General features: G+C 35.2%; 1 protein-coding gene across 3 annotated transcripts in view; it reads right to left on the bottom strand.

Moving 5' to 3' along the window:
* Grid2 (glutamate ionotropic receptor delta type subunit 2) overlaps positions 1–14,161 on the bottom strand; it is a 1,574,882-nt gene that overhangs the window by 329,108 nt on the left and 1,231,613 nt on the right. For all 3 annotated transcript variants that reach the window (XM_052173841.1, XM_052173840.1, XM_052173842.1), the window contains one exon: positions 6,904–7,042. In XM_052173841.1, coding sequence (XP_052029801.1) covers positions 6,904–7,042 — 139 coding nt within the window. The remainder of the gene's footprint in view (positions 1–6,903; positions 7,043–14,161) is intronic.

Raw genomic sequence — 14,161 nt, 5'->3', positions numbered from 1 at the left:
TTGTGGGAGGGAGAAATTTTATGAGACTTCACACAGGAAAGGAAGCTACCAAGAAAATTAGAAAAGATAGGAATTCATATCTTGCATATGAATTCATATCTTGAATATGAATTCACAATTTTATAGTGGGGAGAGATGACAAAGCTGGGAGAAGGAGAGGAACATGGAGAGGGAGAAGTGTAAGTGTGAGAGAGGAATGGAGGAAGGGAGCAAGGGAACGAGAGAGAGAGAGAGAGAGAGAGAGAGAGAGAGAGAGAGAGAGAGAGAGCAGAGAGGGAGAGCAAAAGTGAGAGCAAGAGGGGGAAGAGAGATTTATCATATTATAGATTGCAAGGGCTCATTGAGTCTCTTGGGAGTGACAAATAAAGTGGGAGACAGTGTTTAATTAAGTACCCAGTGAAGGATGTATTTGAAAGAACAACACATATGTCCTTGGGGTTTGCTTCCTTTTTAGAAGATAAAATTCTGTCTATGGCATCCAGATAGCTCCATACACATAAAACATCCATCACTGTAGTACTTACATGCCAAGATAAGTAAGCCATCTCAACTCTGAACAATACAGAGTTGGGAGATGAATGCCTTCCTGTGTCTGCAGTGCCCATGAGTTCTGGAGCTAAGCTTCCACAATTCTGCACTGAGATGAAACACAGAAGCAGAATGAATCAAGCCCAGCTTCCCTCAACTATCCTGACAGTGGCTGTTCCTAATAAAGTGTGCAATTCCCTACTGAGAGCTCTGAAATAGGCTTCTACAGAACAATTGAAGAGAGAGTGGGTGAGATACTGTGTAAAGCAAGAGAGTATATCATTTGAGGGTTTTGCTTTTATGTGAAGTAACAGCATAAAGGAATGACTTTAATAATTCTTTTGTGTTCTATGTGCTTGATATGTACACTGTAGACTTCTGCAGTCTCAAGTTAATTCAAGAAATCCTTTTTGTGTTATTTATTGACTGAATATTATTTGTAACTAGAGTATTTAATGAGGTACTACATAAGGTCCTTCTCAGGTTGATACAACAGTGATTAGAAGCAGCCCTTGAGGAAATGTATTTTAATTAAAAAGATAAAACAGTAGAGCAACATGCCAATACAAGGCCAGATAGAGTTCATAGTGTGATGATGGTAGAAAGGTGTAAGTGGTTTGAAACAGAAAGACACTAAATCTACTTGTGGATATGGGGAAATCTACATAGAAGTGTTCTCTGAGATATTGATTATGACAAGGGAAAATAAAGATGAGTTATAAGAAAATACTTGTCTAACAACCTAACCCAGAGTTATTGCCAGTGACTGTCAGCAACTTCATTTAAAGCTAGTTAGTCAATCATGAAAGGGAAGCCATCAAGTGAGTCCTTCCTTTAATTTATATTTATGCTTAAATTGCAGTGAGACCTGGATGAAATGGCATGTCCCTACCTTTTGGCTTTTGGAGGGGATTAGAAGATCAAGTGACAAGGCCCCGTGACATTACCTTGAAAAGTGGGCCATACAATTGGCAGTGGCACTTGTGACAGAAACAATACATATCAGTAGATACATCATGGGTTTCCTTGGATATGAATAGGAGAAGGAGGATGTGACTGGGCAAATTAAAGAGTAGGATGAGGGAAACCTTTGTATGGATCAAGTAATGGTACTTGGTACCATTGATTGGTAACAAGATAATTCTATACATGTAATCAATGGCATGCAGACCATTACAAAGTAAAGATTTCCCTTTATAAATTCATCCTAATGAGGATGTAAAAATTTTTATCATTGACATGATCAGATTACTTCTTACTATGCAGGTTGTTTTTATATGTCCTGGAAAGAACTATGATCTCAATTAATTTGATTAAAGGGAATCAATAACCCAATATTTTGTTTGGTTAAACATCAAGGATTCTGAAGGACATTGTACAGAATGTGAAATTATAAGATATCTGTAAGTAGAAACCAAGATTACCTACAGGTATGCAGAGTAAAATTAATCAAGTATAGTCACAAAGATTAATCATATATACAGTTACAAAAGGGTAAAGCTGAACAATTATGACTTCCTGTACCTCTGCTTATTTTGATGTCAAATGATAAATAGCTTTGGAAAACTTCAATAAAGTAAAGGCAAATATGATGGTAGTAAAACCCTGTGGAGCGTGTCTCTGTATGTTTACCCAGGTTCAGTCTCAGTCTCAGCTAAGTCTCAGTCCTTACCTTTCACCATTGCCATTTTTGCCTGGCTATCAAATGAAAATCAAGCATTCTACTCTCAAAATTTTTATACATGTGAGTGATACAGGTCCCTTTGAACAGATATTAGAACAATCTAAAATGTGAGAAATGGATTATTCTTGTAAAAGTTAACCATAGGTTTAGGTCTCCTATCCCTTTAGTGACAGGACATGGTAGATTGAGGGATAAGATGACTAGTTCAGATTCCAAGACATATGTCTTTGCATAGGTGTATAGCAGATGTGTGTCTAGTAGCCATGAATATCAGAAAAGAGTATCAGATTCCCTGTAACAGGGACGTAGATGGTTGTGAACCAGCACATGGTGCTGGGAATTGAACCTGGTCCCTCTGTAAGAGCAACAAGTACTCTAAATCACTAAGGCATTCATAGCATCAACACCTCAGTGCATATTTTTAGTAAATAAACAAACAACCACAATTAAAAAGAAAAAGGTCATTAACATTCCCCCCCCCTTGGAATCTGTACTAATCATCTTATCCATCAATCTACCATGCCCTGTCATTGAAGGGATAGGATAGTTAAAGCTATGGTTAACTTTTATAAAGAAAATCCATTTCCTACACTTAAATTGTAGCTAATATATGTTCAAAAGAACTTGCATTTTTTTCTCTCAGTGGCAATACTCTATTTTTCTCTTTCCCATTTCTGTCTGAAGAAGAGCCTCTGGTTTGAGAGTATAAAGATATACATAGTCTTTGTTGGCCAATGGCATAACAGATTTGGGCTGAATGAGAAGTGCTAACGTTCACTGTTTAATTCAGTGAGAAGCTAATTTTATGAATACCAGTGCTTAAGATGGCACCATGTGAGGCTGTGTAAAGTATATGCTCTAGGAGAAAATGAGAGTGGGAATTTGTCAGGAAACTGATTTCTTACAGATGGAACTTTGTACTGAAGCAGTGTTATAAGCATCTGTGTTTACCAACAAAGGTAAGATATGAAGTCTGAAGTTCTCTATAACTTTGGGGGAGAATCAGACTGCTCTAACTTATTTGATTTTGATTCTTTCTCAAATTACTCTGCTGATAACATTAGGAAGTAGTAGAAATTTATTGCACCACTGAAGAGTTTTCATAACAGCTGTTGGCAGTAGAAAGGAATAATTTAAAGGAAATGAATGCTCAGTTACTTTGGAGTGTAGTAGTGCACTTGAGGGAAACATCATGCAAAATTACATTTTCCCCTACTAAATTTTACTTTTGAAGGAACCTTTGGGGAATACAGATTTGGAAGTGGTGTCTACCTCCACCACTATAGTAGTCTAAAAAGGAACTGGTGTTGGGAACTTGAAAGCAACTAAGTGCAAAGATGCACACATAGACCATGACCTTAGCATCCTCGGCAGAACACTAGGTCCAGCAAACTAGAAAATTTGAACTAGATAAGGAACTAACTGCATTGCCAGGACTGTGGATTTTCAATGGGTTGACAAAGTTTAGACAACCAACTTCAAAACTAACTGGGTGATCCTGAGCATTTATCTTCTAAATTTCAGTTTCTTCATTTACAAAATGGAAATAATGGTATAACCTTTTGACAGGTACTTTGAGAGATAAATGAGATAATAACTGCAAATACTTAATAGCTGGATCATAGTAAGTCTTCAATGAGTGTCAGACATAATAATTTTTTGACTATGATTGTTATTGTATATAGTATAAACCATCCATTTATGTTCATTTATTTAAAATATGTAAAGACTAAATATAAACAAAAGTTTAAGTATGTCTAAATGTCCCAGTTGAGTTGAGCATTATTATAGGAGTGTATTTTTAGAAGTGTGTTCTCATGAAATACCACAAACATGGCTACCTAAATAAGCTTAAACATGGACAAGGTGGGTACAGGCCTGCAAATTCTGAGAGCAGAAAAAGTCTTCTCTAGGAATGAGCACACCAGTCAGTTATCCAATACCAAATGGTCACCCCCCTCAAACCATACATACAAGTAACATTATATGGAGTGGGTTATATTTACATATTTATGAGCACACACACACACACACACACACACAAGCAATGGAGTACCTGAGAGGATGAGAGGGTTAGGAGGTGAGAAGGGATGGAAAAAATGATGGAAAAAAAGTATTTTAATAATGTTAAGACTCAAGTTTGTTCTGAAAAGCAATTTTTCCAATTCCTATTTGCTACCACATTGTTCCACCTAGAGGTCATTAAACTAAGTGAAATGAGCCAAACACAGGAACACAATTACTGTAGTACAAAGTCAAATCCATGGATGCAAAGATGGGGTCAGTGGTGAAAGGTCTTTGATATGGTAAAAGGAAGGAGATGCTTGCCCAAAGACACAAAGTGACTTACAAACTGAACCCTTTTGGGATATTTAATAAACATTATGGGCAGTAATAGATGTGTTAGCTAATCTAATTATAGGAATTAATACATGATGCATATTAGGCTGTCACAATTTGCATTTTAACTTGTTTAATTTTTCTTTGATAGAATATGCCAAAATGTCTTGCTCAGAATGGCATAGAGTAATCACAGGTGCAAATAACTCATGTTGACACGTATGCTAATAAATCTGGTTAAACACAAAAGTTACTGATACTGCTTCAGACCAATTGAGGGTCTGTACAACATTCTATAAAGTAAATCCTTTGGTCTGAATTCTTAGTAACTGATAAATCTTTCTCCTTAATGCTGGCGTTTCCTTCTCTAAACACAGATGGCACTTGAAGGTGTGAGTGAGGAAAGTGAGAGCTGTTGCAATACTCTGGAAAAGAGGCTCAGGGGCCGGGCACCCTGAAGTTCTGCTCTTTACCCTGACACTTCATTTTTTTTATTGATATATTTTTTATTTACATTTCAAATGATTTCCCCTTTTCTGGGTCCCCACTCCCCGCAAGTCCCATAAGCCCTCTTCCCTCCCCCTGTTCCTCCATCTACTCCTTCACACTTCCCTGTTCTGGAATTCCCCTATACTCTTGCACTGAGTCTTTCCAGAACCAGGGGCCACTCCTCCATTCTTTTGGACATCATTTAATTTGTGGATTATGTCTTGGGTATTCAAAGTTTCTAGGCTAATATCCTGACACTCCATGAAGGAGAAACCTCCTTAGCTTCTCATCCTCAGCGTTTGTAAAATGTATCATTGATAGGATAGATTTTAGAAGATTGTGATGAGCATTAAATGACTGAATGTGCATATAATAGCACAGATCCTGGTATCTGATAACTAATCATTAAATGATAGTTATTATTTTTATGATGTTACTAATTTCACCAATTTTCTTCCTATGCTATTGCAATAGTTTTCATTATTATTCAATCTCCCCCATTTTACTCAGCATCATTTATAATTCATATTACCCATAGAACTGGCTATAAGTGGTATACATTTGGAGACTATGAAGGCTCTGTACTAAAGCAACAATTACAAAACAATTCGAGGAGCATGGTTTGATGAGAGAAATTAGAAGAATCATTTTCATAAATGGATAAAGGCATTGAATCCCTGTGAGTATTGCTAGTTGGCTTTTAGGGGCTTCAATTTCAGATTGTAGATTGAAGAAAAACAATGTACTTCTTTATAAATAATCAACTCTTGATTTGACATTATGTTCTAATGGCTTTCTGATCACTAACAGAGTTCATTTACATATTTCTTAGAGTCAAGAACTTTTGTAGTTTTCTTAAAGGAAAAATTGACTCCAGGAAATTCTTCTACATTTCTAGTTGTTCTCATTTTGAATTAGCCACTTTTGAGCCATAATGCTGACCTCTAATTAAGAGCATTTTGTTTGGGATTAAACAGGACAATTTAAGGGGAATGTTTCTTAATACACCGTGTCGAACACTGTGCCCCATTAAGGTCAGAAACAGTATGATGTTGCAGCTTCTGTAGTTTGAAACCAGGAAGGCAAAAAATGCCTCAGGTTTCCAGGCTTCACGGGAAAAGCCCTTATGATATGAAGCACAGACTTCTGTAAGTGAGTGCATTATGGTTAAAACCATTTCCCTTCATTGTTACTGTTGGCCACATGGGTATGAATGCAGACAAGCAGAATGTGGTCAGTAGGATGGAACTTCTGTCTGTTACCTGCTATCCTCTCTTCCCCGCTCTCTTCTTATCTTCTATTGTCCTCTTCTCTCCTTACACACCCACCCACAGAATAAATTTAATCATTTAACCATTTACTGTGATTGCACAAACTTATAAAAAACATTTTATTTCATAAAATTATGTATACTTTATTTTTCCATAATTTTTCTCTGACATAGTATGCTTTTTGAAGATTTATTTTATATTGTGCTTATACATGCATGTATTTCTGTACACCATGCATGTGCAATGATATTAGAGGCCAATAGAGGATTAGATCTCTGAGAACTAGAGTTAAGGATGGCTTTGGATAATTTCTCCTACCCTGACATAGCTATTCTCTGTGAAGGTTAAAGTTTTGATAATATATTATTCTTCCAGGAAAATACAGAAACCAATATTTAAGTTATAATCAATATTTTATAAAATAAATGATTTAGGGGTTGATATTCTGAAGAATCATAGAATTAAGCTTTTTGTCAAAAGGAGAGTGACAATTTATTATCAAATAGTGCACATTTATGCACAGAGGGCTTTCCTTGTGGCATGCCTAGCATTTGTCAGGTTCGATGACACCTGGAATCTCTGCCTACTTACTGGATGGAGCTCTCAATGCGGGTTATGGTGAGGAAAGCGGCAAGGTTTGCTGTATAAGATGAGATGACAATCAGAGCAAATAACCACCATGCCCCCATCATCATTCGGGTTGCCAGAGTTGTGTATGGGACTTCCCCGCCTGTGGAAAGAGGAGAGATGACAACAACATCAGTATGCTTTTACTGAGAAACTGAAGTTATACACATAAAGTGCCAAGACAGGCAACAAGAAACATTTCCCTTAAAGACCATGGAGGCCTCCATATTTTAATACTTTGTTTTTAATGGTCTTCTACAGAATTATGTGAGACTTTTTAAAAAAGAAATATATTTGACAGCATATGTTGAAAGGTTGTTTCTCCTTTAATTCTAAAATTAATTCATTATTATAGTCACTGATATATGTTTGTTTCCAAGAGCTAGATTATTTACAAGTTATATGATATTAACATGCTATATCTATATTTAATATACTTTTTCATGTTCTAAATTAAATATTGGATTTTTTTGTTAACTTCTTTGGGAGTGTAGGCTGCTGAAAATCTTGGTATCACACATATTACCACTGACATTAGTATTATTGCATTTGCTTTTTCCTGTCTCTATCTTAACTGGACTTAACTTGTAACAACATTGCTGAAAATCATTCTTCTCATTATGTCCTTGTGTGAAGTCTTCAGAAAGCTTACATTCTGTCTACATTTTCATCCTGTGCAATCTTAGCAAGACTGAATATCATCTACATCTGATGAACTAACATTATTTCTGGTCATGAAATGATCATCAGCTTGCATAAAGTAGACTGCTATGGCACCCATGGCCAATGGTCTTGGCTTGTTTTATTTTAGCTTGACACAAGCTAGAATCACCAGAAAAGAGAAAACCGCAATTGAGACAATGCCTCCCTAAAACAGGACTATAGGCAAGCCTGTACATTTTTCTTAGTGGTTGATGGCCAGAACATGGACCAGGGGTGTAGCATCTTTAGTGGTGCAGCTCTCAGATGTTGCTGCTCACTTTGTGGGGGGACATCTGATAGCTTTTGAGTCACCCATGCTGTGCTTCCACAAATAATCTGAAACTCACGCTCCTGTCAGTGCACTCAACAAAGTTTTACTAAGGCAGACTTAGATGAAATCATTTCTTTGGTGTCTTGCAGTGAATAGACACTTCTTGATGTCTTCATGGTAAATGTAAAAACAATTTACTTGGATAATATTCAAACTTATAGACTGGTCCTTCTTTATAGAGAACTATCGGCAAAGACCTGTATGTCTTGCTTCTGCCCAGAATATAATGGGAATCTTAAATTCAACTCATCTAAAAGATTTGTTTTAAAATTCAAATTACCTCCCTAACTACCTAGTTCACATTATGCCAGGAACTGGAACATTTCTATTATGTAATTTCTTAGAACAAAACCTTAAAAGCTTCATCTATCAATATGTAACAAATCCTGACACCTTTACCTTCAAATTAATATTCACAACCTGTTATCTCACCATTTCCAATGCTGATATCTAAACCAGCAGCTTTTGATTTTGCCACCAAACAGCCTATAAACCCTATATTTAACCTGCCTATATTCTGACCCCTGTCAGTACTCCACCATGGAACTCTAGGCCATGAAAGTCAGGTCATGATGTGCTCAGATCAAACCTCCCACATGATGTGCTAAGATCAAACCTCCCAGTAGCTTCTCAGCACTCTGAGAAAAATCTGTAATCTTTGTCAAAGCCTATCAGATGTTGCATGGAAGAATCTTACTCACTTATCTGAACTTATTTTGAATCAATCTCTAAAACATACTGTCAAGTTTATTTGTAGCATAAAATAGTTTTTGTGCCTGGACCATTAAAGAATCCTATGCCCCTTCTGTGTCAGTTTCCTCTTAAGATTTTGGGAACAGTAGTGGATATAAAAAGTGAGCAGTATCTGAGAGCTGGGAGCAAAGTTCATGGGTAGCAGAACCTAGGTTCCAGGGGATGAGAGTAAGGTTGGACAGCAGGGTGACAAGAGAAGACAGTTGGTGACAGTTGAGGCAGGAGAAGCTGAGTTGAGGCAGAGAAGATATGCTTATGAGACAGTTAAAAGAAGACCCCATGAAGAACCCACAAGGTAGCAAACAGAGAAAAAAATAACAGCTACATTTATTTCTAATCCAAAGATTTGAATTTAAACTATGAATAGTTAGAATTCTTTTGTTTTCAATTTACAAGTGTTTTTCTATTTAAGAATCTTTAAAGATTTTAATTTTAAAAAATGCCTCTTTGGAAATCTTTTATCAGTGTTTTACTAATATAATTTCCTACAGTTTCATACTGTCAAGTCCTTTGCTTCTTAGAAAATGATAATTTGACATGTTTAATTGCAGCAACATATAAACAATTTTGGTTTTAATTTTAAATTTTATTTCAAATATTTTTTTAAATATCTGAAATTTAGATATAGTAAAATAAATTTCTTTTTCTCACTTTTCTCTCCAGCTCTCCATAATCCATTTGCTTTCTTTAAAATTTGTGGACTCTATTTCTTGAATTATGTATATATATAATTATGTACATATATAATATATAATTATGTATATATACATATATATACATACACACATATGCACATACATATATACATATATACATGTACACATAACATATATGTGTGTATATATAAACTGTTATATATATTCATAAATATATAAATACATATTGCTTAGTATGTATAATGTCACTTGAATATATATATATATATGTGTGTATATGCACATATATGAACATATACACATATATGTGTGATTTCAGGATTGTCCACATATGATTTATATAGGTTTTTTTTTCCTTTCTTTATAATAGTCTCTGGGATAGGAATATTCCCTGTCTTTTATTATGTGGTTAGATACATGGCAAATGAGTTCATGCTATGTTACTGGCTGAACTTTGTCTTTATAGAATTTATGTGTTTAAACACTAATTTTCAATGTGCCAATTGAAACTGGCAATCTTAAAAAAACAAGTCAAAGTAAAACAAAGTCATAAAAGATCATGCTAATATGGCTGCCATTCTGGTGAGACAGACAAAATACTGAGGGTGTGTTTATGCAATGATCACAGGCAGAAAGAAGTTATGATAGAGTAGAGAGGCTGGTAGAGAAATGGAATCTGTTTACACCTTGGTCTTTGTCTTCAACTCTTCACATCTCTTAGTCTGTGTATTTGTTATATTATTCCTCTCAACTTAATACATACAGAATATTAAACTTTAATAGACTTTGCCAAGAAATAGGCTTATATTCACCTAGCAAGTAAATTAGATGAACACTATTCCTTCCTGTTAGGTCTATAATATGTGAGTATATTAATAATATTTAATTAATTGTACCAGGCTGTTTAACTCTGACCATTAGCTCTGATATTTAATATATCTGCATTTTAAATATACAATAAACATATTTTTATATATTTTCTGAATTTTCAGTTCAGGCTAATTTTTCATATATGGAAAACTTTTTCTCAAAGTCACTTATGATACATTTTAGATATTTCTTAAAAGCAACAGGTATTTTTACTTGGTTTTTACATGGTGAAAGCTAAAGAATATTCAGCCTTAAATTCACATGAACATTTTCTTAAGCAAAACAGATAATTAGAATTTAACAGTAAAATGTGAGGAAGTCTGAATGATATATGCAAAAACAGTAGAGAAATACATGTATGACTGAAAGGCTAATTGTTGGTTTGTTTCCATAAAGACCTTACCCTTTCAACTATGGAAAATCAATTGCTGAGTTTCTTCTTTTGTGGTATATAATTTGCAACTTTAGTAGCTCAAATATTCATGTATAATCCAAATACTTTTGACATATTTACTTAGAAATAAGATAATAAAAATAATGGAAATATGTCTTCTTTTTCTTTTCATACTGTTGTGATAAAAAAATACTCTGACAAAAGCAGTTTAAAAAAGAAAAAAACATTTGCTTCATGGTTCAATGGTACAGTTCATCATGATGGAAATTCAAGGTAGTAGGAAATTGAAGGAGATAGTATCAATGTGCTCACAATCAGGAAACAGAAAGTGATGAATACACACTCCTGATCCACTCACTTTACTCAAGCCAACATCTCAGCCAGGGAATGGGACAAACCACAGTAAGAGAGTCTCTCCACCTCTCTTAATGCAGTGTAGATAAGCCCCTACAGTCTTCCAGGTGATTATAGATTCTGTTAAGTTGCCAATTAGTACTAATCATCCAACTCTACCCAAGGTGCCAAATTGACAAAACCAAAACATCACTTTTATTTCACAACCTTCCACCTCTTATTTTGGTTGGCCTATGACCATGATATAATGTTAATGTTTCAGATCAGCTTTAGCTTACCACAGTCTCCAATTATTTTAATAGTTTAGATGTTCTTAATATCTTAACTGTGAGTACTTAGAGAATTAAAAGTTACATATGTTCCACACAAAATGTCTAGAGTAAACATTATTATTCCAAAACAGATGAATTAGGGAATATTAATGAATGATCAGAATAAAGCAAGACCAAAATCCACCAGTGAAACATCAGATGACTGGCATTTGAGCCCTAAGTTAAATTGTCTGTGTTCCAAAGGGTTTAGATAGTGCTTTAGGCTTCCAGTGTGACCATCTGCAAGATACCAAACCTTTTCATGGGCTGGCTCCATTACATGCCCACAGCTATCCTTGATGGAGATTATATAATCAAAACATCTCCAATATTCTGATGTTTCTATTTCAACCAAACGTCACTCCACAGAATCACCTGTGAGATTCTGGCAGAGATTCTGACCTTGCCACATACTGATTGCCTGGTATCAGCTGCTTTCTGAAATTGCTTACAGATTCAATGACACCCCTCAATCTTGCATTTTTCATGTCTCTAAAACTGGGAACATGATCCATATGGCATCTACCAGGAGTTCTGATGGTGTACTGCTGGAACCTGTCCCCCTTGGACCAGACTTGCATCATTTCCTGTGTACTGACCCTGGGGAAACACTATCCTAGGCAATTGGCTTTGAAGAGTAGGAACTCAGCTGCATTCCCTGATGAGTGATGTGTTGCCTATCCTGTTGTCTCAGAACTGTTTCCCTGTAATATTGCTAATGTCATACAATTACTGCTGCTTTGTTGTTGCACTTTCCTTGTATAAAACTGTAAACTTGTCCATATTCCCTACCTCTATCCGACAAATTAATCCATTATGCTTAATTTATATTTGCCTTATATTTTCAGATCATAGATAGAATGAAGCAAGATCCCTGGTTAAATATCACATTAAGGGCTTTATCACACTTCCCAAGTCATGCCCTGTCTCTTTCCCTCAGCACCCTTGTCTTCTAAGTTTCCATTGGACTGGCCCATTAAGCTCTGCTTCCATCATGCTGGGACTTTCTAACTTAAAATTTTTAAACATTTCTATATTCGTGCTCTGAAACCATTCAAAAGGTCTAAGAACTACATGGCTTTTTTGATTTATCACAGCAATAGCCTCACATCTTGGTACCAATTTCTGCATTAGTTTCTCTTCCTGTTGCAATGTTAAAATGCTCAGACAAAAGCAATTAACACTATCTATTACATATTCCATTGATAGAAAACAGAAAAAAAAAACCTATAAAGAATTTGTAAAACTAAACAAATAGTGGAAAAATTACGACAACAAAGTTCTGAATAGGATAATAATTTTGAAAAGGGACTTAGTTTTTGTCACTTTTTTTCCTAAGGCAGAAACAACAATTTTAAAAAATGACATTAGAAAGAGTTCTTAAAATGGGCAAGGTCATAAAACTTGGAATATGAAAGTAGAGGGAAGGAATATGTACATTAGAAAAGTATAAGCCAAAATAGAGACAGAGAGAGGGATAAGGAAGAGGGAAAGAGTTAACCAAAATTAAGGTTATGTGAAAAGCCATAGGAGAAATTTGTAAATTAATTAAAACTGAAGTTCCAAACTTCTTGTTGGCTCGGCCCTGCCTTAGGGGAAGGAACTGAAGTGGACACAGATATCAGACAGACACAAGCAAAAATATTGATGATCTCTTTTAACTCTAACTATCCTGGATGCTTGTAAAACTCTAAACACTTTCTTCTTTATTCTGTAGCCAAACACTGATGGTTTCTCTCCTCTGTAAATCTCTAAGGTTTATTTTACTACTTGACTTTACCTTACTCTTCGGTGCTAAAACCTTAACTCTTCTTGTTGTTCTGCGCTTCCTTAAGCATGAGGACTTAACTTTCTCATTGCTCTGTGCTAAAATCTTAATTCTTCATTATTGTGCTTCATTAAGCACCGAGAAAACGTAACTCTTCATCTCTCCATTATTTATTTTAAAAAATCTCTGTGCTTGATTACTACTAGAAAACTTAACTCTTACTTTATAAATCTCTGCTTAACTCTCATTTATTTTATAATTCTGTGTGTTCAATATGCACTAGAAAACATATGTTTTACTTACTTTTTAATTCTCTGTGCTTGATAATTCTCTGTCTTAGACCTAAGTTACTCTGAGGGCAGATGCTGCAGATCTCTGGCTAATTAACACCCTATTGTTAAACAGCCTGGATTGAGTAAAGGATAAATTGCTAGAGTTCCTTTCTCTTTTGTCCTGAAGACTTGTCTTACTTCTTACTGGCCAGGAGGGAAGGAGGCTTGGAGCAATTAACTTTTATTGAACCAGGAGAAGAGAGTCCCTAGCAAAAGAAAAAAAAAACACTTTTACACAAGCAAATAAGCAAAAAACACACATACATTCATACACACATACAAACACATACACATATACATATCTATAAATTCCTTTAAGACCTAGTCACTTTAGTTAATGGTTTACTACCTAAAGGAATGTATTCCTAAATTGTAAATCTCTATCAATGCCTGCTTTCTATCTGAGAGCAATTTACTGGTGACAGGTAAGAACTGACAGAGTTCTAATCGCAATTTTCATATCAAAGAGGGCCTTAATTGCAATCCTTCTTATAAAAAGCTCAATAATTATTGGTATAAATTTAGGAATTCTTACAGAATCATCATGAGGAATTAAGAAATCATCTAATTGCTTATATAGTATCGCTCTAAGATAGTACATCTTTGTTGAGCTGCAGAAAATCTGTCCAATAGGATGGCTAATGTCCAGGGATTGTTATATTAATTTAATACTGACAGGAGATTCGCTGCCTGCCAGGACAGAAAAGGGTCACTAGGTACTGTATCACCCTGAGCTTTAGATCTCTGGTGG

The sequence above is a fragment of the Apodemus sylvaticus genome, chromosome 2 (genome assembly GCF_947179515.1).
Source record: "Apodemus sylvaticus chromosome 2, mApoSyl1.1, whole genome shotgun sequence".
Lineage (NCBI taxonomy): Eukaryota > Metazoa > Chordata > Mammalia > Rodentia > Muridae > Apodemus > Apodemus sylvaticus.
The sequence above is the reverse complement of the archived record's forward strand: the minus strand, read 5'-3'. Positions and strand labels throughout refer to the sequence as shown.